The sequence below is a fragment of the Microchirus variegatus genome (genome assembly GCF_963457635.1).
Source record: "Microchirus variegatus genome assembly, chromosome: 5".
Taxonomy (NCBI): domain Eukaryota; kingdom Metazoa; phylum Chordata; class Actinopteri; order Pleuronectiformes; family Soleidae; genus Microchirus; species Microchirus variegatus.
The window spans coordinates 19597138-19623014 of NC_139806.1; the positions used below are offsets into that span (position 1 = coordinate 19597138).

Genomic DNA, 25877 nt, shown 5'->3' on the forward strand with positions numbered 1-25877 from the left:
TCTCTGTGAGAGCTTCAGTAATGTGACACTGATCATCTGGAGCCTGGACGCACTCTTTTATTTTACGCATTTAGTCACAGTTTTCATCTGAAATTAACTTAAAAAAAAAAAAAGGGATTAATGGAATGGATCGGATTTTATGACTTTTATCACGTGCGCCTTAAAACTGTTAACACGTTCACATTATTTTCTTGATAATCTACATCAATAGACAGACGACTGAGCATAATCTTAATTTTCAAACAACACACACAATAATTAGATAATATTTGTTTTAAATAAACTAATTCCTAGAAATGATGACAGGTGTATTTTTTTCAGATTTTGTTTGACGCCAACTGTTTTAATCATATGATCAGATTTAATATTGTCTGCCTTTTCATAATAAAAGCACGCATTATGGGAAACAACCTGTCTAAAACGATGCAGTGCAGGCTCTGTCTGCAATCCGGCTTTTATCATAGACATTATATTTCGTTTATTAACGTTGCTTGCATACAAAAAATATAATATTTTGGTTTTTAAATATATAATTTGCATTGTGAATTTTCCTTTTCCACTATAAAACCTATGATGGTGAAAAACATTAAGCAGCACTAAGCATGCGAGAAGACTGCGGAGTGTAAAATATATCAAGACATGAGAAGTGACAATGGTGGAATATTTTATTTTATGCCTGTTCTTCATACAAAACAAATTAACAATCGTATAGATGTGAATTATACATATTTAATAATGGATAATTTGAAGTAAAACACAAAATTACCCTGGGAGTTAATGTTCAATTTTGATTATTATCTATAAAAAATAAAAACAATTTAAAATATAAGCAAGATAGCATATTCACTATCAAGTGCAGAAATAGAAAAATGTGATCACACATTAAATGAAATGTAAAACACAGTTGCATGTACTTGCTTTGATAACCTATACTTTGTCAACTCAAGTCTATAGCGCCCTCTTGTGGTGCTATGGACAAAGTCCAACACATTATACTGTGCTGAAAGATTCATATGGAATAAAAGAGAAAATAGCAGCTGCTTCTTCTCACAAGGTCACCGGTGGCACAAAAATACAATCCACATTATTATACGTGTGAGCATTGTTCTCTTCAGTGGACGTAGCCTCTGAATTCCAGGAGCAGGTAGTTCTTGATGAAGGTGGGGAGGTCGAGTTTTGGCACCACCAGGTGCACTCGGCCCTCCAGGAAGCTCCTGAGTTTGCAGCGTGCCAAGTGCTGCAGGGAGCGAGGTGTCAGCGTCAAGGAGAAAACTGACTCATAGAACTCTTTGTGCTCCTGATTGGACACAAACAGACATGAAGTCAAGTTCAGTTGGTCAAACACTGATGTCATAACTTCCAATGAACCAAATTGTACTGAAAAAAATAACTTTATCTACACTGTCATTATAATGTAGCGTGTGCCACACAGTTCCACACCCAATGTTTTAGCAATTATTTATACTTTTTAACATCTTAATAATAATAATAATAATTTAGAAATCACATTTCATTGGAGTTTATGTGCATCTTTTTGTGCATGAAAATACCCCTGAAAAACGAAAGAAAAGCACATCAAGGGCAGAAAACGACTACTCTAAAGTGCTTGCCTTAAACGCCTCTGTAGGAACGGACTCGACCCAGGTGTCTGTGACTTTGAGGCGACTGTAGGCGTTGAGAAGAACCTCGATAGTGTGTGGAGACTCAGCACAGTGCTTCAAAACCTAAAAGACAACACCACAACAGTTAGCAGAGCTCGGCCACAGGATTCATGTAGCTATCATTTCAGGTCATGCACAAGCTTTTGACTCGTTCATGAACATAGAACTGAAGAAATAAAGTAATTAAACACTTGTGAAATGAACAGATTGGTCTTCCCTCCAGGGGTTTAACTGGAAATTATGCAATTAGTGCTAATTAATCTCCTATTAACACTTGCCTAATTAGGAACCATGCATTTTGTCTTGTGCACGTGGGTTCATTGATAGTTGTAGTCTGTTTCCCGCAGAGAGAGCAACACTTCATGTTGTGTCATGAAATGGAAGATTCAAATGTGCAGAAGTCTGGATTATTGCAAGGAACTGTTTCGTGTTTCAAGACTCTTACTCAAGGTGTTACTTGGTGCACTGTGGCTTTATATAGATTTTCATTTCTCACCACTGGTAGAGCTCCAGGCCACACGCGGATAGAACCATGGTTGAGCAGAGCACGGACGATCCTCTCAGGGTGATGGGAAACCTTGTAGCACACCACCTTTAGAATGTTGTGCAGGGCAGTTTCACCACCGTAGTCCATGTCGTTAACATGGGCCCCGTTAGCCAGGAGCAGATCCACAATGTCTGGATTTGCGCTCTTACAGGCCATGTGCAAAGGAGTGTGTTTGTCTTGGTCCGTCGTGTGGACGTCAGCCCCCTCTCCCAGCAGCATCTGGCACACCTTGAAGTAACGCTGGAGGTCCTGAACCTGCTGAGGCTGAGAACAAGCGACATTGAGAGGGGTGAGACCCTCCTCGTTCTGTTTGTCCACAGTGGCTCCATATCGCAGGTACAGCTCAGTGTGCTCTGGTAGGCCGTTCCTGGCCGCCACATGTAAAGGCGTGTCACTTTCATCCAGAGTGGGGCCACCGATTGCTGCTCCATACTGAAGCAGATATTTGGCACATCTGCAGACAGAAACACAGAACCTTGAAAATGACTTCAAAGTTGAAGTCATTTTACACCATCCAACTTTTTTTTTGTCAGAATGTTTGATGATATTGTTTGAGATATTACTTCGACGCCAAAATATCCACATTTCATCTATGCGGCACTTCCATTTCACCTTCTCCATTCACCTGCCAGCTATTTGTTTTCATTCCCCCTCAACAGAGGTGGGTGCTGTTACAGTGAGACGTCTCATATTCCTCTAATAAAAGTGTAATTGATAAGCAACAAATGCACTCCTGCTCAGTTCAGTGCACTCACGGGGGTTGCAGCTACAGCTTTACTGGCTCTTTGTACTATATGATGATAAATGTTACTTGTTTCACTGTCTTTATGAATGTAGAATTAATTAGCAAAAAAAAACAACTTTACCAATTAAATACACTCAGGGAGGTTAGAGATATACAGCAATAAGAATGTTCTACAGCAACTTGACCTTAAAATCATAGCACAATATTCCATCACGATATTGCAATCACTAATGATATTTCACAGAATTTCAAAGTAAAAGTGTTTGTTCTGATTCTGCACGATGTGTAGTTCGAAACAAAAAAAACATATTTATGATGCAAACTAAATGTAATGAATGAAATAAAATAGAATGAAAAAATAAGGAAATAATAACATAATGATAATAATTTTATGTTGAATGTAATACATTAATTATTTTTGCTTTCACCTTCTATGTGATAAAGTGGTGGACCGCATGGAATTATTTGGGGGGCCACATTTGAGACCTTTGTACTTATTTTAATAATAATGATTGTTTAAAATGACTATTGTGTTATTTTATAATATGAATATTATTATCAAGTTGATCAACACACTTTAATGGGCCACTTCACCCAAAATATAAACAGATAGGTAAATGTGTTATTCGATCATCAGACAGTGGATCTGAGATATGAGTCTCATTCCCACAACAACAGAGCACGTTGGGATTGTTAACAAAAAAAAAAAAATGTCTAAGTCACTTTACTTTTATGAATATAAGCTCAGAAAAAAATCTAATAAATAAAATAAAAAACTGGTCAAATTTAATCTGACTATGTTATAGAATGGGAATTAAAACAGTATCATCATAAGGATTTTAAATTTAATCTTCATTCTAGACTGAAAAAAATGAATAGTTACTATGACACACATTTATAATTATATTTGTTATGCACTCAAATGGGATCAGGGATGAGATGAATCACTGGTCTACACGTTCTTCTACTCACTCAAAAGATTCTGGACTTGTGCAAACGTGCAAAGGCATGAGGCCGTCCTCAGAGACAGCGTTGGCGTTAGCGCCGTGGATCAGCAGAAGTCTGGTGCACTCTGGCTGGCAGTTTTCACACGACTCGTGGAGGGCAGTAGTGCCACCGGGTGCGAGGTCTACATCGGCCCCACGTTGCAGCAGTAGTTTCAGGCAGTCTGTGAAGCCTCGACCGGCTGTGATGTGAAGTGGCGTGGTCAGTTCCTGCTCATAAGTCAGTGACCACAGTCCTGCAAGAAGAACGATTCACATTCAGTTACTCTGCCAAACAGATAAGTTCAAGGTTCTCGTCATTATAGCATATAAAACAAAGTTACAACATTCATCTGAATGTCATCTGAAGGAATCAGCGATCACAGCTTTAAAATCAAGCACTGGAAATCTTACTCAGGCCTCTGTAGTTAAATCTGAAGCTCTTCCATTCCTCTATGTTGCTGGTGTCATAAATAGCATCAACAAGGTAGTCATACTCGTCGTCGTCCAAAATGCTGAGAATCATCAGTTCGTCACCAACGATCAGAGAGTTCCAGAAGTGCAGGACAGAACCCGTGGTCTTGGCTGTGGCGATCACGTCAGTGCGGTAGGCCTTTCGTTTGTGCCACTTAATCTTAGGTGCTACATATGCCATACTGGAGCTAATTAGTTTGTTTTTAACTGTGGTGCGAGTGTGTTTTATCCAGAAGGAAATAAGCACTTATGAAGCTTGTTTGTGCACACAGGGCTATTTCAGGCAGGGGCCAGGTGATATTTTGCTTGACCCTGGGAAACTTGCCAGTGCAACGGTCTTGGAGCCAATAACTACTGCTCTTTCCATCACATGATCACTGACGCAGTAAATCTGACTTGCACGGTGCATTCCGATAATGTAGAAGAGACACACACTGATGACGAATGTAAAATCACTGGTAAAATCTAATGTGGCAACTGCCAATTTATGTTGTGAAGTTATACAGGATTTTGATTTCATTTTACTGATATACTTTAGTTTACTATTATAATTTCTGGTTGAGAAACAAGCATGTACACGCAATCTTAAAATGATAGTCTTTATTTCAAAACAAAACAGTAAACTATTTATTGCATCTCAAGTGAAAGGCCATAGTTTTATATCCAGTGAGTCCTTATTATATTGTCTTATTATATAGTCGTTTTTCTTTATTTGTGTTCAAATAAAAAGTAGTTCCACATTTCGGAAAATGTGTATGCCATGAGCTATTGTGTGCCACATCGTAAGAATCCCTGAAATATTTCAAGACAGATGCTGTCTCCTACCTTCCCCACTGGCGACCCAGCGCATGTCCCCTCCCTGTGGCTCAATGATGAGGTTTGCCGTGGATCCTCTAGGAAAGAGGCGCTGCATAGCCTCCAGGTCTCCTGTATATAAAGCATTCTGAATAACCACATCTTGGCACAATGCTGGTGGAAGAGCAGAGCTGGACCTCAGCGGTTCTCTGTCCCTGGCCTCCCTCTTCCACATATAGCTATTGAGATGATGGTAGGCCATCTGCCTCTTGTACTTGTATCTCTCCAGCATTTCCTCGTCAAGTTCAAGAGAACGCAAGGCTGTGGGTGTGAAGACAAAGCTGCCTCGCAGCATGCTGAATGGTTTGCCTTCAACAGATAAAAGCGGTTGCCAGCGTTAAAGTGCAAAGACCTTCTAAACAGACCTTGTTGTTTCACTCTCTCTCTCTAGCTAATGTCCACTATGTGCCTGCTGGCTGTTCACAGGGTTGGTTCACAGAGTTGTTGTTTTGATATTTGGTATGAGACCCTCCCTGCAGTGTGACAAGTAATGCTATTTTTATGTCTCACGTGCAGCCATTCGAGCCTCCCATGTTTGCCTCCAGCCAAGTTAAAGCCATGAAGTGACTCTGTCAGGCTGCAGGTGTCAAACAAGTTGAAAAGCCTTGTTCTTTGTAACCACAAAACAATGACCTTGTTGGACAAAACTTTAAGAATATTTTAGGGTGCTAGTAGTCCAAATAGAGGATTTTTATAAATTGCTACAAGAACATTAGCAGGGTATAAAGGAATATGTAAATTAAAGCTGCAGTATGTAACATTTAGTGGATTTGTTGTTGTTGATTTTTTTTTCATTCTGCCTCTGCTCTGGTCTTCATGAACAGACACAATGTTCCTATTTTTGATATAATGTGTATGCTGCGTCCTTTATTCTGCCGTAACGTAGGTTACGCAGAGCCCTCTGCGTCGACGGAGAGCCTGTCGGAGAGCCTTTGCGTCATCTCCAACTGCACGATATTTTTTATATTATATATTTTTTAAGTGTCCGTCACTCCTTCAAGGGACAACGGAGACGGCAAGGGCTACGATTGGTCCTCAGGACAGCCCGAGCTAAAGCTGCTCTGTGCCGGCTCACAGTGCGCACCAAGCGTCCACAGAGGTGGAGCCGATCACCGCCCACAACGTCGCTGCCAAACTAGAAATACGTCATAACACACACAGCACATGTTTAGACTCTAAATGGCCAATTTCTCGCCTTAAATTATCTTAAAACTGCGTTCCGTGATACAGAAAAGTGAATCGGCCACTGTTTCAACGCTCACTGTAGCCAAAAGCACAACAATCTTGCGTAGCGACCCCTACTGATCGGGCGGGAAATTGCAGTGTGTATCCGTCACCACGATGCAGAAGTATGAAGGCTTGAGGGGACTCCGTGGTGACGCAGTCGGATAACGCATTATCCAAAGTATAATGTGGCCTTTATGGCACTTTTCCATGTTACAGTTCGAGCAGAACTCAGCTTTTCTCGACTCGGCTCAACTCTACTATTACTATTACCATTACTATGTGAACGTGGGCATCATAGCATGGCTGCATGAAACTACCTTGATGTTGTTTTATAAGCGACACAAACGCACAAAGCAGTGACGAGCAAAGCAGTTGTTTTTGGTGTACTGAATCATTAGAATCAGTTCATTAAAACGATTACTTTAGTACAGACTCTGTCTGACACAACGTCACTGAACTAACTAACTATATGGATGAACAGGTTGTTTCAGCAGTGCTGTCGCTTAATACACCAAACCCCTCTGTTAAATATTGACATTTTAGAAATGTTCTTGCTAAATGTTGGAGATTAACACATGTTTTTTGGGGGATTTTTTAAGTCTTTTTAACTGATCTACAGTTCGGCCATTGTTCAGTTGGGGGGGGGGGGAGTACAATTTACTTCTGAAACTTTTCATAGATACAACATCTCATTTAATAGTGTAATATTGCAGTTTCCTCTGTCTGTCTCGATATAAAACAAATCATGAGATCATGAGCGACATGAGATCTAAACACCATTATACTGAAAAACCCAGAGAGGGTTGTGTGTAGCTGATAGACTTAATCAGCATCATGTGAACTCATTTGACAGTGGTTTGAATGTATTTGACCTTTATTAATATTTAAAAGTTATGTGCAATATTCTGTGTTTCTGTGACACCTTTTATTGTCATATTTTGCCATGACATTTGCTCTTAAGAAAAGCAACTAAAAAATAGAGTCTCTGTGATTATGAGTTTTTAAAAAAAAACAGTTTTTCTGCTCGTTTTTTTGTATTATTATTATTATTCAAGAGCCTTAATGGCTTTTATGTATCCACATGGCTCCCTGCATTAGAGCATTAGGCTAAATGACTAGCAACCGCTGTGTTACTCTGCCCCACGTGTCGTGTTCTGATGGTGGAGGGACAGTGTATAATTAAGCCTCTTCAGCCTTCTTCCTAGGCGTCTGACAAACATATCTTTTGACTGATGGGCCATTTGCTAAAGCTGGTAGAAATTCTACTCAGTAGCAAAAACAGGTCCAACTCTCTGTTGACACAAATAACTGTTTTTTATGTTAATATCTTTGAGATTTATGAAGACTGAATAACAAATTCTGATGTCACCATCGACTAAAATTAGCTGTATTGGAGATGAGAGTAATAGAACAAAATATGTCCATGATGTGATTCTGTGTTGAGTCTATCAGGATACATGCAATCTCTGCAGAAACAAGGTCTGTAGCACAGCTGGAGAAAGACATGATATTTGTGCAGAGGTTTTTGCCTTTTTTCCCCCATTTGAAAACACAGAAGCATAACTGCATCTCATCTATACCTTAATGACTGTTCGGGTATGGAAATCAAGGTCATTTATTTTATGTTACAGTTTGGTAATAGATGCCACATTAAACTGAAGGCGAGTAAGAGTTTCAACTTTGAAAACACACATTACCAGAGAGAGACTAGGAATATTGTTTTTGCGGCTGGAGTACATCCTTTTAAATGATATACATAATGAGTTTATAATATGCATCTGGGCTACCTCCTCTCTACTTTGATGTCTTCCAAATGGCCCGGGTGTCATCAGCAGAACATGTAGGCACTTTCCCGCCTCATTGACTCCCAAATGTATTTTAAATATCATTCCTGGTAACGCAATTATTTAAAACGCTGAACTAAACACTTACTAATGGGGAAAAAGACAGCGACTTCGATAAATTCATTTCTCAAATGGTGGGCATTCATGTTTCCTTTTTTTTTCCTTCTCTTTCCTCTGTGAAGCGGAGGCAACTCTGATGACAACAAAAAAAGAAAAACATCAGCAGCAGTAACAGCCCCTGCCCTGCCAGCTCCCTGTGGACATATTAGATTTTTGGTTTCCTCACATTATCGGTCAGTTGCTGTTTCTCCAAGGTTTTCTGCATTGTGGTCAAGTGAATGCCTCTCCCAAAGGCAGCGAGAGGCCGGACATCAGCAACAGCCCTGATGAGAGTGAGGCACTTCATTTCTGCAATCATAGGCAATTAGTTCCCTCTGATTATGTGCCTCTTAATGCTGTTTTGAGTACTGTGGCACACTGTAATACAGAAAGAGATTAAACTGTAGCCCTCCCTCCACACTGAGCAGTCATTTAATATACTGAGAACATAATGAAATGTACACAGTAATTACAGTAATATTAAATGCTAATGGCTTTGCAATTGGATCTGCTGTTAGTTTAAGACAGAGTCAGCGCGCCCAAACAAAGTCTAAGTTCAGAGATAGCATCGGCCATGACATCAGAGCACTCAGTTATTCATCAGGTGTTTCTTATTGTAATGATTCGTGTGTTATTTCATATCATACCAATCAGAAGGAGGCAAACGGATGCCTGGAATATGAGTTGTTCTGTGCTGGAAAGAGAAAGAGAGCAATTAATATGCAATTTACACACTTCAGCTCTCTCACAGGGAGTTAAACAGAAAAATAGGGTCAAAAGTTTTTTTTCTTCTGGTGAGAGAGTAACTAGGATGTCACCATGGAAACATGATGAGAAATAATCAGCGTGCTTAATTGGCTGGTGACATTTGCTAAAGAGAGGATGGTGACTGCATTTATGCATTTGTCTACTGGTTATTCAAATGTTCTTAATATCGTAGCAACTGTTTGGTCCATACAGACACATTTAAGTAGACACACAGCGTCTGCTCGAAGTCATCAGTGCCATTAAAGTGCCTTCCGACACTGCTTTATTTCAATCTATATACGTATATGGCACAGGCTTAGGGTGGCACCTTGTTTGCAAATCAGGTCTCATCACAATGCTTGATGCTTGGTGGAGAGACTAAATGAATTTGTAGAGGCAGAATTGAACAGTAGCTCCAAACTATTCAGTAGAAGCATGATTACTTTTTCCTGTACTATTCCAGCTTCGAGCCCACCACCTATAATGTATTGTATATCGGTCTTTGCAGATTCCAATTGTCTCTCAATGCACTGATCACCACGCAAATAGCCCCCTGTTTCATCATGACAATTGAGAGGTTCATATTTCAGCCTAATAGTCTTGTATAACTTTAACCATCTATCACAACCTCATTTCATTGCGGTTGCAGTTAATACGCGCTTCCCTGCCAAGTGGAACATTTTCTAATGATGCACTCACACAAAAACAAGGCAAGCCAGCGCGGGTTCTGCATCACTCAGTAATGCATCCATCCATAATATGTTCATAGCAGCCTGCCGAAAGCAGACAGTGATGACTACCAGTATAGGCATGGGCGTGAGAGGGGATATGAGGAAAGGGTGCAAGATACAAAACCTATAAATGGCCACGATAATCAAGATCAAGTCACTGCCATCAAAGACCGTATCCCCCTCATAATAACATCTGTAGATTTCATGTCATTATCAAAAAAATACCAGGAAAACATCTAAAATGGGCTTTTCAACAATAACAGTCAGTGGCTGGAGTCGTATTATTATAACAGTGATCCTGGCTTTGTTTGCAGGATGTTGATACAACAGCAGGCTTTACGACATCACGCTTTACATACATGTGCTAGCTTGTAGCCTAATATTTGAATGTAAAGCCTGATGTAAACAGCATCCTAATTAGAGAGAGAGCCTGATCAGCGCCTTCATTTTATGCAGATTGGCCTCGTGCAAATACTGGTGTCATTATCCTGTAATCAAGTACTATTCAGTTGACAGTGGCGTCTTTTAAAACACCTGATGAGAATGCACAACAAGGATTTAAGGTGGCATTATTTCCCCTAACAGTTTATAAATATGTCAAACTTTAAAGCTAACCAAATCAGGGATCTTGTCAAGAATGAATGCATCAGAGAGAAAAAAAAATTAAGATTACTTTAAAAACATGTCCTCTGTGGTCTTTTGAAATATAATTATAAGGATATTAAACACAATTGCTGAGATGAGAGATGATTACGGGTGAGTCACAGCTTGGTACTGCTTTTCCAACAAGCATAAAAAACCCAAAACTGTGAACATGTGTATAAATTTAATTGGCTGTTCATATAGGACAAAAATAATTTCTGTGGATGGGTTTTGGCTGTTTTATTTAGTAAAGTCAGGGGATACACTCCTGTTTTATATTATATCACATATCACATATCACAAATTATTCATTAATTTTGTACCACTCATAGTTGAGGGTTGCAGGGAGGAGCCAGAGGAGGTGTTCATTCAGGTCCGTTCATCGGGACCTAATATTAATAATGTAATGTAATAAACAGAACACATTTTATTTTCCTTGTGGCCAGTAGTAAACAATCACATTTCTAAGTATGGTGTAATATGTATGGGGTAATACATCACTCATGCAAGCAGATAATATTATTGTTATATATATAGTTCTTTTTTTTTTTTTTTTTTTTTTTTAAACTGTGAAGCATTTTGTGATTTTCTTATGCTCTCACATTAAATCTGAAGCCTCTATAGTGGTGGAAAATAATAATAATAACAACATATTGTTGAGTTCTGATAGTAGTGATTTATCAGCGCATTTTTGTTGTTGTTGTTGTAACATTACACTTCTCTGTTACTTTTAGAGGGAAATTATCATTAAAATATAGATTTTTTTAAAAGTAGATATCAATGTTTTTGGCATTTGTATTACTTTAAAGATCTGTGTGGTTCCATATAGTCATGTCAAATATGATTTAGCAAAACAAAAGTGAAATATTCTCTGAACATTTCAGCAGCAGTAATGAATAAAATAAAATAAAATAAAATAAGACCCATACATATACAGTATACAGTCACAAGAACATGTGCCACCATAGTGAATCTTACTTAAGTACAATGCTAAATGGATGATTGTTTTAGCTTTTATTTATTTATCTATTTATGTTATGCTGGCATTATAATTTGAGTTCTTTTTTCATCACTGGGTCTGTGACATTTCATTTCATTTCATGGTTGGATCACATACAGCAGATGACATGCTAAAACTCTGAATAAGCTCCTGTTTGTCATCAACAGTTACCAAGTCAACATCACACCCACCTGTCTATAATACCCCACCTGTCAGACCTGGTGTGCAGGTGCAGGTGCACTGACATTTTAGTTTGACACTGGATGATAAGACTAAATATTTGTTGTGCATAATGTAGTTAAGAGAATGAAAGGGGTCTTTATTAGAAATTCGTTACTTCAATTTAATTTAATAGATATTCCAAATAGCCCAAATAGCATAGTGTAAAAATAGTCTTATGGTTTGATATTAATAGTACTGAGCAAATACAAGTGTGTGCAAAATCTGGATGCACTATTGTAGGTTCCCAAGGAAATTGTATTTGTACAGAAACAGATCAAACCACTTCTTTGCATTATGGATTATTTAGTTTCTGATCGTTCTCTGACCTTTCTACTGACTAGAGAAGATTACACAAAAAAATTGTATGCGCTTGTACAGCAACTGTGTATGAATGGCAAATAAAATAATGGAAATAAATAAAATAAAATAAAAATCTATGATTAAGTAAGTGGATTTATCCATGGTTAATACTGTAAAAACTGATTTGACTATTAGTACCACTTGTATCCGATTGCACATGGGGATATTTTTAGCTTTTATTTCCTCTGTATGAATATGTTGTGCAATATCAAGTGTGTTGCCCCTGTATGTGAGAATGTATGTCGTGTGCAATTACTCCATCTAGTGGCCAATAGTGGTATGTTTAGAAACCCCCTCCGGTAAATGTAGTTTAAAAAAAATTAAAAATTAAAAAGAGAGAGAAAAGGAAGCTTTTGTGCGTTTATTGAAATCACAAAGTCACCGAGGCACAGGTTGGAAGCACCTGTCCAGTGGTGATGAAGGCTTCACTTGGAGCTGGTGTACTTGGTGACCGCCTTGGTGCCCTCAGACACGGCGTGTTTGGCCAGCTCTCCCGGCAGCAGCAGCCTCACTGCAGTCTGCACCTCCCTGCTGGTGATGGTGGAGCGTTTGTTATACTGAGCCAGGCGGGAAGCCTCCGTGGCAATCCTCTCAAACAGGTCATTGACGAAGGAGTTCATGATGCTCATGGCTCTGCTTGAAATCCCCGTGTCCGGATGCACCTGTGGAGACAGACGAGGACAAGTTCAGGGACACATCAGTGGCTCAAGTCGGCGGTGTGAGCTTCCTCCACTCACCTGTTTCAGAACTTTATAGATGTACATGGCGTAAGTCTCTCTTCGTTTGACTTTTCTTTTCGCCTTTTTCTCACCCGAACTCTTCCCCCTCTTCTTGGAAAGGTCATTACTCATGTTGGAAACGCAGTAAGGTTTTATGAGAATTAATTTTCTCAACTTCCTGGTTCTGGGCGCGGCTGTTTATCGAGCGGCGCTAATTGGTGAGTGATTGAGTTCACCTGTTGTGCGTTTGGAGCTGAGACTCTGCTTATTCTCCCATTGACTGTTCAACGTTCTAATTCAGGCGGTTGATAACGTTATTTAGCGTGTTAGCGTGTTTTCAGCAGCAGACAGTAACTTCAATGTCGAGGAATAGTTTCTGTTAAGTTCTAGCGACAGCGTGGCAGGGTTTTCACGGCGCGTCATCAAACCGGAAGTCGGTCGCCATTTTGGAGGTACTCCGCAGGTAAACAAAGCAGTAGATCCCGAAAGTCAAACAAAAGGAAATGATGAATTACTGCCGTGTTTTGGGCTGCACCAATCGGTCATTTTGAATAACATTTGGAGTTTTATAGACTACCAAAAGGTATAACAAATTAGGGAGAACAATGTCAAAAGTTATCAGAGGAAAGGAGGTGCTTGTGGTTAATGAAGCTAGACCAGGATCTCAAAAATCTGGACAACATCCAAATTTGTTCGGCTATTTCTTGTCAGGTAAATGATAGCAGCGGCTCTTAAACCTTTTAGCACCATAATAGTAGATATAATTATGTACTTTAAGGGGCAGTTCGAATGATTAAGTGCGAAGTAGCAAGGAGTTACAAATAACCATGCGCTGATCCCCGTGGTTGACAAAGGGTTTATCTAATTTTCTACTGTGATGATGTTGATAATATAATTCATTATAGCGTACAGTGTATAGAACATTTAGACTGTGGTCTGTGGACTAATGCATATCAATGCATGTAGGTATTTGAAATGAAAAACTCTTGGCTAACGTTACACCTTGGGTATTCGTGATATCATACAGTTAAGGTTAGGTTGAAGAAGACTCCGGGTTGTCATTCGTCCAAGACGAGGGAGCCAACTGGTATGGATCTGCACCACCAATAAACCAATTTAGTGGTTTATCTTTTCGCCTTCTGTTGAGCCAGTTGATACATTACAGAAATGTGTGATTACATAGTTCAGGATATGTGTTGGCACAACACATGGAATCTTGTTATACCATAAGTCATTTTTGGTGAGATTGAGAAAGGACATTGATGTGACCTACGTTCTACTATTTGGGGGCTATGTGTTGATTTTGTGTGTGTTGAGTGGAAATAGCCCCTAATCTCATTATATTGCTACCCAAGTTTCATATGCATAAATAAATTGAAAGTCTATTTCTAGTTTTCTAGTCTATTTTCTAGTATTGAAAGTTAAACCCTCATTTTTTTGTGCTTTCAGTTAGGATGTAGAATTCTAATTTATAACTTTACTTCTTGTTACTGAAAAACTATGAAAACATTGACTGTGTGCAGCAGATTTTATATCTTAATTTCAAATTAAGTATGTACTCATAGGAGTATGTCATTGTCTATATAATTTTTGTTGTTTCTCTACTTCTTATTGTATTATCTTGTGTTAATGATGGGTGAGGCAGCATGCACTATACCCGAGCCCTGAAACTGAAGCAGCTAAATGGAATCCAGCTTTAATTATCTTTATTGTTTATACCAATAATATATCAGGGTTGTCATGTTATGGATGGAGGTTATTTTAACAGTTTACACCACTGTACATATTAAAGATGTCCACTTGGTGGCAGACTGGTACCGCTTTTAAAGGCTTATGTATTCCAATGGTCAGTTCCATATCGCAGGTAGTTCAGAAAATAATTGTCTAATATCTAGGAGCCGATTTGTGGTCATGTTGATGAGAGATGTATGCAATCCTTTCCAAATGATAATTTGTTTACAGTCATTAAAAATTTATAATATGGAGTATAAGGCGGAATTAAAATGGGCTGTTGCTTATAATTTTTCAGACACAAAAGCCACAGATTAATTTAATGTACTGAAATATACATTATAATATAGATGTTTGGGACTAGTCTCCAGGCTTTACCTTTTACATGATGGATCATATAATTTTCATTAATTTGTTGGGCACATATTTAATTGTATTAAATAGTTTGTCCCTAAACTGTATGCGTCTCTTTGCACAGGCCAGGATGTATTAAAGCTTAGTAATAATAATATTTAAAATATAATCTCTCTTCACTGAGAAGAATTCGCCAACTATATACATTACATACTTTTTCATCAAGTCGTGTTAATCAGGGGTGGTAAATGTTAGCTTTAAAATAGTTTTCGGTCGCTCTGCCCTCTTGGTATGATTCACAAAATGTATTTTATTTTTAGTTAGTGTTCTTATGTTGTCTGATTTTGTTATTTTGGTTTAGTAGTCCATCCTGTGCTCTATCTAAGCCTGTGTTTTCTGTGGAAACTTGTATTTATAGAACATCCTGCCAAAAAAATTTTCTGCTGATTATTGAGATAAACATGTTTTTGCTCCAGGCACGTATTACCGAACTATGTTATCTAATAAAAAACAGTGTACGGTTGTTGTAGTCTCTTAGTAGCAACAGTGTTGTTGTGACTCTACGTGCCCTGTGTTTTTCATGTGCTAAATGTAGCTTGTGCATTTTACTCTTGCATAACCAGTTGCCCCATTGGGGCCCAAATAAAATTATTGAATAATTTATAGCCTGTTTGATGCTAAAAGTGTATTTATGTGTATTGTATTGTATTGTATCATCAATCTCACTTTAACACAGTCTTTGTGTTTTTTTGTTTTTTTTCACTTGGACTCTACAAACACGTCAGTGAGGCTCTACTGAATTTTTGAGATGCATCCATCCAGTGGACAGGTGAGCAAAAAACGAGAGAAAGCTGGTGCCATATCACTCCCCATAGGTTATTTAGGATATGTAGTGTAAAGTAGATTGACAGCAGTGATAAAACCTGAGCGTAGTAACATTTTCAATATGAAAGTGGTGCTGGAGTTGAATCTCTTAGAAGCTTCAAAAATGAGTTTATTTTTTATCAAACAAGGTATGAAGAGACATGTCATGTTGGTACACACAGTATTTTCATACAAGCTTGAGCAATATAACATTATTTTGCGCACAGTGATGAAATATCATTATGACTAGTTTTCAAGGTTCACTCATCTTTAGTTTATGAAAGAAATGGGTTTATTTGTACCTTTTGAGTGGGTGTTGTTAGTTAGTGGTAGGGCGATTTGTCTTTCAACTGGAAGGTCAAGGGTTTGATTCCTGGCTCCTCCAGTCTACGTGCTGATGGCTCCCTGGGTAAGACACTTAACCCCACAATTTCTCTGACAGCAGCATGTGAATGGGTGTGAAAGACAAGTATGAATGGTAAAACTGTAGTGTAAAGCAGCTTTGAGTGGTCAACAAGACTAGAAATGTGCAATATAAATTTAGACGGAGCATAATTGGTGCAAATATCCTTGTAAAATGTCCACCGTCCTTGACTATCTCTTCCGCTCTCAATTTTGTTCTCCACAGGCGTACAGCAGATATACTACAAATAAATAAGTCCTTATCGTGGACAACATTTAAACAAGGTCATTTGCAGCAACTGTCGCACGGTGAATAGCAGCCATTGGGTGAGTGTATTTTGAAGGCCGCCTTCTCTGTTGTCTGGGAGATTTTTGCTGTTTGGTTCTTTCATTTGTGAAGAGAAAATGGGAACAGGTGAGTGTGTGCACATCTGCTACTTCGATGTCTGTCTGACAGCCACAGAAAAAGAAAAATGTTGGCCCTTCTGTTTATCGCAACCTCTCATATCGACATATTGCTTAAGGCTATGAGGTGTGTGTGTTCTGTTGTGGTGTGTGTGTTTTTTCCCTGAAGGATTTGTGGCTTAATAGAGCAAAGCCTTGCCTGATACCTGCAGTGATTACTCTGTAGATGTCTCACAGGCTTGCAAACACTGTAACATATATGCATAAAAGCAACAATGTCAAAATATATATATATATATATATATATATATTTTTTAAATACATATCTTGATTCAGTCATTCTGATATGTATTAATTCAAACTGTTTTTATTACAGGTCCTGTTAAATGTGTTTGTGTGAGCAACAGGACATTGTATAGGAAAACAAATTGCTTAGAGGCTGAGGGAGTTTTTTTTTTTTTCCTTTCCTTTTTTTTCTGCACCATTTTTTGCATGCAACATCTCAAGGCACTTTACAGAGACCTAACAATATTATAGCACAAAACCAAGCATTTAGTTCCACACTGAGGAAGGACGTGGAGAAAGTGGTAATGAAGAATTCCATTTTTAACATCAAAAACTTTTAGCTGAACCAGATTTAGGGTGGGCGGCATTTATAGGTTTGGTTTGAAGGAGAGAAAATGGAAAAGAAAAAGAAAAAGAAAATGTATACTAAACATTTAATTACATACAGTTTGGTTTATATACAGTACTCTTTTTTATATCTTTTGAATTCTATGAGCTTTGGCTTTTGGAACAGTATGATTTGAAAGTTGGTCTCATATATTGGCAACCTTTCAATTAGTTAATCTAAGTGTATGTAATGCTCAAGCATTTCTTTAATAATCTAGCATAATAAACCTTTTTCACAGCAGATATTTGTCGACATGAAGTAGTTTGGCAAACACAGTAACATTAATTAGGGTTCCACTCCAGTTTTAAGAGAGCGAGAACCTGAGTAGGTGAGAAGCACGATATGTAATTATTTAAAATATGTCAAATATGTTTATCCTCATTTACTCTGCACGAGTCCATAAACAGGGAAAATTAGCACTAATTAGTCTAACAATTACATGTTAGGGACAGGGTAACAAACTGCATGAGGCTGAGGTCAGGTTTGGACAAAATGTGTTAAATTTGCACCTTCTCTGGTATTGGACAGACAAGCGACCAGAGCCAGGCTGATCTCTAGCATTATATGTATGTTGTGAAAGAACTGACAGAGCTGTTGAGGTCTTAACTCTAAAATTGCTGTATCTATGTTGGTTGTTGACTTGTGTAGTTGTACAGAGTGCTGTAGTGTTTTTCATATTTCTCCTGTAAGTCTGCAGCATCTAAGCCAATCTCTTAGCACTGCAGCAACTGTTGCTCAGCCCCCATGCAGTCTGGTTTACATACTATGGCTAAAAGATGATAGTCTTAACTTCTGGATTTCCTAATAATCCAAACATGAGAGAATATTAAAAAAAGAAATCGCACCCCTCTGCAGTGGAAGAGAGAGAAATGCTGTTACGTATCCAGTGCAGTCTGATTTTTTTTTTTTTTTTTTTTTACCTTCAGTAGTTCTTGTTCAATCATATTGGTTCTGTTCAGTGCAGTGTCTGCTGCTCTTTTAATTTCATGACTTATATGCTCTTAAATGTCAAATGCTTTACTGTCATGTTCAGGAGCAATCTGTCATGTGTACTGCTTGCCAGTTGTGCATAATTTGGCAACCTAAGTACTTGATTCAGCAGTGATATGTGTAATATCCTTGAGTGTATAATCCAAAGTTTATCATTGTTGTTCAGATAACTTGTCAAATCAGGCTAAACCTTTATTCAAAACATTTTCCCAAAGTGTCTGCCAACACTTTGTTTACAGCAGATATATGAGGCAGTCTTCATTTGTTGGATATCTTTATGACACTGAGTGTAGCCATTTATCGCATGTGGTCAATATTTCATTTACGTGTACAGTGTCCCAACAATAGTTCAAGGGATTAATAAACTAATTTGTTAGGGTCTTCCACAAACAGTGTACAGCAATAAGAACTTGAATTAATAATTGTAATTTAACAAGCATTATGTCATGGTTGCATTAGGGTCATCAAATCCTAGTAACTGCCTTGAATAAAGCTGACCCCTAGTTATCATAACCTGCTTGCATAAATGTATGTAGACCCAGAGTGGGTGGCCACTCTGAGTCACTGTGGAAAATAAGATGAACAAGATTAATCAATAAGTCAGGTGTGTTTTCAATTTGGATTTTTTTTCTCTTCATGTGATTAGTTTATAGTCAAACAAATGAATTCCAAGGCCCCAGAAATAGTATAGTGCCAAGCAGTGCCACAAGTAATACCATTCCTTATTAATGTTCACTGCATTATGATGTGCATCCTACCATCCACTTGAAAGCAAATTACTATTGTAAAGTCTACAACCTTAATCCTGCAATCTGCAACAACAGGCCCTCCAGCAAATATGAATTTGGAATTTCAGCTTTCTAATCTTTACATGGGACAAGGTTTCCCCATATTTGAAGAGAATTCAAATAGAAGCTACATTAAGAGTATTTGCACTGTGTAAATGCAGACTTGTATAATAATATCATGGCGACAAAAATCACGATTATTTATTGAGATTTTAAATAAGCTTGTATCACTGTGGACAATTCAACTATAGGCCATTTGCACAGCAGCCATTTTGACATATTTTAGCAGTGACAGTGAACCAGCTTGCTCACTGAATCTGAGAGAGCTAAATAGGGCTCAGCCATCATTTGATCATTTACACCAGTGATTTTCCTGTTGTGACATGTCAAAGTGGTTGCTGTGTAAAGGGCCCATTTATCATTGTTCAATTACTTTGAAATCATGTGTATAGTCACAGGATTTCACCTCATTGTTTCCTGTTTTACTCATTTAAACAATTGACCTTAATTCTTATGCAAAGGTTAATATCATGGAAAGACTCGGGCCTCTGCACATCCACCACACTCGACAAACCCATCCAGTCTCTGGAGAAGAAACATGATTGCTGCTGCTGGCTTGCTTAAGTGCTACATAATGCTCATTAAGGTATTCTGCATGTGCTTTTCTCAACAACATTGACTTATGTGACACTGCATTTATTATTTTCAACAGTTAATCGCAGCGACATATGTGACGCAGTTTGTTAGTGAAGACCTCGAAGCCCAGAGAAACTCTCACATGTTAAATGGACACAACTATCCATCATGGTGAAGAGGGTTTTAGCACATTATACATTATCAGTCGTGATACAAATAGAGCTGCTCAGTTGTATACATTTTAATGTATAACAGGACTGTAACCAGCCTTGAGCCATACATCAGTCTCTTCTAATGCAAACATCTTATCAAGTGAGGGACACTCTATTGGATATATTTGAAGTGTCATGATTTTATAAGTCATGAGAATGACATTTAATGACTTGTTTTTACTCGGGCTGCTCATTTTGGAGTCTCAAAAGTCTTTTTGAAATTGAAATATGTCAGATATTGCTCTGGCACAGCTGCTCGAACTCTTACCATATTCACTGTAAGGTAAAGAGTGTGATGGTAAATTTAAAAATACATTAGTCTATCACTATTGTGTTTCCTCCAGTGAATTATTTTCAGATAGCGTCTTGACTGTGACAATGCTGACATTGTATGGTTGACATTTCTCAGATGTTTTTGGATGAAAAGGTTTTCATAGTTTCATCAATTGCCAGCCTCTATAGTGTTGTGGGTAATAGTCTCTGCTTGGTTACTACGACTGAATATTGATTTATTCCTCAAGGACTGTGGTCAAACCGCTTCTTCTATTGTCATGATAATAAGACATTGCTGGGTAGCCAATGAGTGATAATCTTGTTTGGTCCTAGGAGAAATGAATAGGTTTCTCAAAATGGTGTGGTGAACTTTTAACCCTAATAAAATCACCAACTGCATTACTGGTCAAGCCTGAGACTCATATGTAGTCACGTGTAGTGAAGCATAACTTAGGACTGCTGTATCCAATCTGTGAAACACAAGTATGTTCCTTTCTAAAAATACTACAGAAAATAGTATATAAACTAGGGATGCCCCGATTGCCATTTTTGGGGCCGATTTTTAAAGAAGTTTGACCTGCCGATACCGATTTTAGCCGATTCCGATTTAAATTTTTTAAACCACTTTACAGCATACTGAAATATATATATTTTTGCATATTTTCTTTAATATAACATTTTAACATAGAAATACAATCAGTTCACATCCAATTTCCAACTAAAAATACAAAAAAACGAATCACTACCTGTATGTGTAGTTTATTTAAGTTTAAACATATTTCACAACATATTACCTACACACAAATGAACTAATGACCAAGAGCTCAGAGCTCACTCTCTCTCTCTCGCTCTCTCTGTCTCTCTCTCTCTCCCGCCCCGTGCCAACAATGCCTCACGCTCTCTGTGCACACAGGTTTAAATGACAAACAAACAAATGCTGAGTGCTGATCAAAAGTTTTGTGCAAGTGATTTAAGATCCTGACTCTTGTTCCAAATATGACAGGCTTCGTTCAGTGATTGAAACAAATATATAAACATTAATGAAACGTTTACATGCACGTGCCCACTCGCAAAGCAGACAGCTGTTGTTGTGTAATCAAATACACCGGTATGGCCGTATATTAAAAATTCATATCATAACGGAAAAAAAACAGTATTAGGTGTGAACCGGTATACCGCCCAGACCTACACTCTACTACATGTGCATGTAGTCGTGTGCACGTGTGTTGCTGATGCTGCGCGATGCGGGTGCATTTTGATCGGCTTAATAAAATCGGAATATTCTGACTGATCGGCCGGTCACCAATTTCGGCCGATCACGTGAAAATCGGCCGATTCCCCTCACTGGCCGATTAATCGGTGCATCCCTAATATAAACCTATGCAGTCACAAGAAACATAAAAAATATGAATAAAATAAATACACATTTTTAAAATTAAATTCAGATGTATCCATCAGACATGGTTAAGTAATCCTCTCCTGATTTGGTTATATATTTGTAATTGTTTTATTGCATTGCAAGGTTATTTTTGGACCTCTATTCTGTAAGTGCAATAAACATGCAACCTGTGGCATTTTTGTGTGTGAGCAAACAAGGCGACAGTGGCTGTAGGAGCAGACTGGAGAATAATAACACAGTGAAGGTGGTGTCCAGATTGAGAGACTTCAGCTGTGAGCACAGACACACAAGCAAAGCAACCATTCAGCAGTGGGATGGATCCTGACTACTAAAGAGGCGAGAGCGAGAGAGGGAGCGAGAGAGAGAGAGAGAGAGAGAGAGAAGGAGTGAGCGCGAGAGCAAGAAATGGGGGAGTGGTGGCAGAGAGAGAGGAAGCGAAAAAGAGAGTGAAAGGCTCCACACGGCAGATTATAAATCTGTATGTTAACAGGACTAAATCTGGAGGTCTTGAAGCAGCTTTACTGGTTATGCTGGTGGGGGGTGGCCATAAAGCATCAAGAGGTGGTCTTCCCTGTTAACTGAGGATCTGTGCAAATAAGGAAGTGGGACCCGTGGAAGCTGTGAACGCCGGTTGTCAAGCTCAGTGGTAGGTTGGTCGGAGGTCTCTGACCCTCTTATTTTCGTTTCTGGAAGAAAAGAGGACAGCAAAAGAGACACGAGACAAAAGACAGCAAGGGACTAGTGAGCCATTTCTCTCTTTATTACTTCCATTCACAAAACCATTGCATACCATTATCACAGCGATGTAGAGGCATTCTCTCCGATTGGCGGAGGAAGGGTCCCATTGACTGCTCAGGCTTAGCACCTCACTCCAAACGCTAGCCCTTTTCATTGCAGTCTCCGCCTCATCTCTCGCCTCTTTCCTTACGTCTGCTGTTTTCTCTGTTCGTCCCTCCTTTCTTGTCCCTTGTATTCTTGTCCCTTTCCACACCACTCAGGAATCAGGAAGCATTGCATTTTGGTAGAAGTGGGGGTTTCTGGAGCTGTCATTGTGTTTGGTGCCACTACAAAGGATAGCTGTGCAAAGAGTGAGAGAGACAGCTTTGGAGATAAAAAAGCAGCCTGAAAGACAAGGGGGGGGGGGGACCTGGGACTACAGGACCAGCTGACAACCACTGGAAGGTGAACTGTGATGAAAAGAAAAGTATCACAAAGACTGACAACCATTTTAAGGTAGCTATTCACTGAGACCTTTACCACGACTTGAAGGAATAAAGAAGCAGTGTGCTAAACTAGCACTGCCAGTTGGATCCTGCTTTTGCTGTTGCTAAGCAAAGTCACGAACCTGAAGTTCTTGGAGAGACGGTGTTGAGCATCACTTCACAGCCATGAAGGGAAGCTCAGAAGAAAGCATTGAAAGCGTCAGGCCTTCCAACCTGCAAGCTTTTGCAAACATATCAACCCTACATGGCATGAGTCACATATTTGCCTATGGGCATATGACATTCCGCCGGTTCCTTTGGACTCTTTCGTTCCTGGGTTCTCTATGCCTATTGATGATTGTCTGCTTGGATCGAGTGTCCTATTACCTGGAGTATCCTCATGTCACCAAGCTGGACGAGGTGGCAGCGGCAAACCTCACCTTTCCAGCAATTACCTTCTGTAACCTTAATGAGTTCCGCTTCTCCAAAATTACCAGAAATGACCTCTATCATGTGGGAGAGCTCCTGGCCCTCCTCAACAGTAACTACCAAATAGCCAATCCACACTTGGCTGAGCCTGAGGTTCTGGCTGCCCTAAAGGATAAAGCAAACTTTCAGAACTTCAAACCAAAACTGTTCAACATGACTGATTTCTATAACCGCACAGGTCATGACATCAGTGAGATGCTACTGCAGTGCACCTTCCGAGGAGAGGAATGCTACCCAGTCAATTTCTCCACAGTAAGTGTTCATTCTTATTTTACCCTGCTGTAATTCTGCACAGTATGTCTCCCGTTTTATTTCCTGCTGGAGTGGACAGTCTGTCTCCTTATGTTCAAATGATAGTGCTTGATTTAATGTTTGTGGAATATATTGGAAGCACAAGCTTGGTTTAAATGCAACTGGTACTCAAATACAGACCTATGTTAAAAAAAAAAATGTTGGTGTTGCTGCATTACATTTTTGCTAAGAACAGGTAGTGCGTAAACCACGTGGTCGTGGATCAGGTCCTGAAAGTAAATGCTGCCCGAATGTTATTTTTTACCAGTAACTTGGTTAGTGATCTTAACAGATTGACTGCCAAGAGGAAATAAATTATTTTGGTGTTGTATCGATGAAGCTCTGATGTCTAATGGGTGATTTAACTATGCATACAAGCCTTTGTTTTGGCTAATCATGCCAATGCCTCTTTAACGTGCAGTAGTTCAAACAGGTTTCTAATTGACTATTACTTTGTTGTGAGGATGTGGTCACTGTGGTGTCTTATGCTACGCCATTGTTAATTTTAATCTTACATATGTTCATCGTGTCCTAAATTATACATCAAAGTGTTATTCTGCTCCCCATCTATTCATCTATCAAGTCAAATAACTCTTCATTGACTATACATTATGAATGAATTCCACTTAACAGTAAATGGTTTCCTCTTGTGTGTGTCAACACTTTATCTTTATCCATCTGTAGACCAGTGGCCATTGTTTGATAAGACGGAACCAGCAGACACATTATTCCAAAAGAATCCCCTCCTGAGCTGATTATAAGCAGAATTATGGGTTGAGGTGACATTGGACATACCCTGTAAAATCACAGCATAACCATTTACTGCTGCTGAATTGTGATGGACACAGTGTTGGCTGTGTGATCTGAAAAAGTGGCAGATTAACGAGGAGTATCCATAGGCCTTAATGTAAAGCTTAAAGGTCACATAGAGTGGTCCTGTTGCACATATATGTTAGTTATGGAGGTCTACTTACATATATTAACTTGTTTTTATGGTCAAAAACCTCCTGGTTTCTGTAAAATAGGCGATAGAAATCCTCTTTTCTGACAGTGTTTTTCAGCCGCGATGTTTCAGAGTGAACTTTCACCCCCAGAAGACAGAGTCTTGTGATTGGCCAGTACTATCCAGCACATCCGTTCTCAGAAGCACAGCGCCCCCCTCTGGAACGGCGGATGCACTGCTCCTCATTATCAAAACATTGTTTTAACAGTGTTTAAAAATAGCTTCTTCACGACTCCCCGCCGCAGTCCCTTTTATGACTTTAAACCGGAGTCAGACCCAGAGTCAGAAGACACTGTTGCTCGTTAAACACCTCCACAACGGACGTTATTCTTCTTCTGCGGTTCAATGTACGTAACCGGATGTGCCCGGACTACCGCCCGGAGCAGGATGATCGGTTGTTTAGGAGAACCGCTGCTTACGTAACTATTACGGGATTTTCAGTGATCTCGTTGAGCCCCGAGATTACAATAAAACACAACGTTCTCAGCAATGGCTGAACTGTTTGTTTCGAACCGTCAGGCTTCATAAACAAGGTAATGACGCAGATACACACCAAAAAAAACAGCGATAATAGGAACTTCCGGTCTAGTTCCGCTTGAATAATTCTCAATTTGTGTCTGAAAATAAACAGGTTCTCTTTTGGTAAAATCATGTGCTTACTGAGCTTAAAAATAGCTCAACTTAATCCATCATTAACAAAATGTATTGAGAAAGTATGACCGTATTACCATTTTTTGTTAGAAAGAAAAGACAGACGGAGAACAAGTTTCCTTGAGTAAAATACAGACTCAAAAACACACCCAAAAGCTCTCCTCATCTCAGGCTGGATTTTATATTATTTTATGAAAACAAGAATATCCCCATTTATTACCTTTTTATTCATCTCCCTGTGCCTGTATCCCATCTGTTCAAGTGCAGGTTTGATGGAGCAACATCTAAATCACACATTTAAGTCACACTTAAATGAATGGGGGTATTTTTAAACCTGAGTGAACCCTCTAAAAAAGAAAGGAGTGTACATTTCTGTTGCCAGTGGTTGGTCAGTCCAGAGGTGTTTTTTTCCCACCACTGCATCACCTGTGCATGAAATGTGAGATCCAAGGTAACAATGTTACAGTCCTTACTAATTTGTACCTTTTACTTTTAGTCCCTCTTTCAAACCTGGTAGTGAGTGAAACATTTAAAGTTGCTAGTTAAATGAAGTAAGTTAAATATACTGAGCACTGACCAATGCCAACCGCATACCTCATCAAGATGGCGTGTTGCACTGGAAGAATTTACATTGCTGCCAAAAATGAAGCCGAAAAAG

General features: G+C 39.0%; 2 protein-coding genes across 3 annotated transcripts; both read right to left on the reverse strand.

The window, feature by feature from the left end:
* Window positions 1-657: 657 nt before the first annotated feature.
* Window positions 658-5705, reverse strand: asb10 (ankyrin repeat and SOCS box containing 10). 2 transcript variants are annotated; one of them, XM_083889018.1, is made up of 5 exons: window positions 5236-5705; window positions 3926-4193; window positions 2158-2662; window positions 1611-1724; window positions 658-1297 (listed from the first exon to the last, which is right to left on the reverse strand). In XM_083889018.1, the coding sequence occupies exons 1-5, from the start codon at window positions 5558-5560 to the stop codon at window positions 1112-1114; spliced, it is 1398 nt and encodes a 465-aa protein (XP_083745144.1). In that variant the 5' UTR covers window positions 5561-5705; the 3' UTR covers window positions 658-1111. The 2 variants fall into 2 exon arrangements, with proteins under 2 accessions (XP_083745144.1, XP_083745145.1); XM_083889019.1 differs by lacking the exon at window positions 5236-5705 and adding an exon at window positions 4351-5200.
* A 6857-nt stretch (window positions 5706-12562) lies between these two features.
* On the reverse strand, window positions 12563-12988 carry h2bk1 (H2B.K variant histone 1; the record flags this gene model as incomplete). The annotated part of the gene is made up of 2 exons (XM_083889352.1): window positions 12563-12799; window positions 12875-12988. The coding sequence occupies 2 exons, from the start codon at window positions 12986-12988 to the stop codon at window positions 12563-12565; spliced, it is 351 nt and encodes a 116-aa protein (XP_083745478.1).
* Window positions 12989-25877: the final 12889 nt, after the last annotated feature.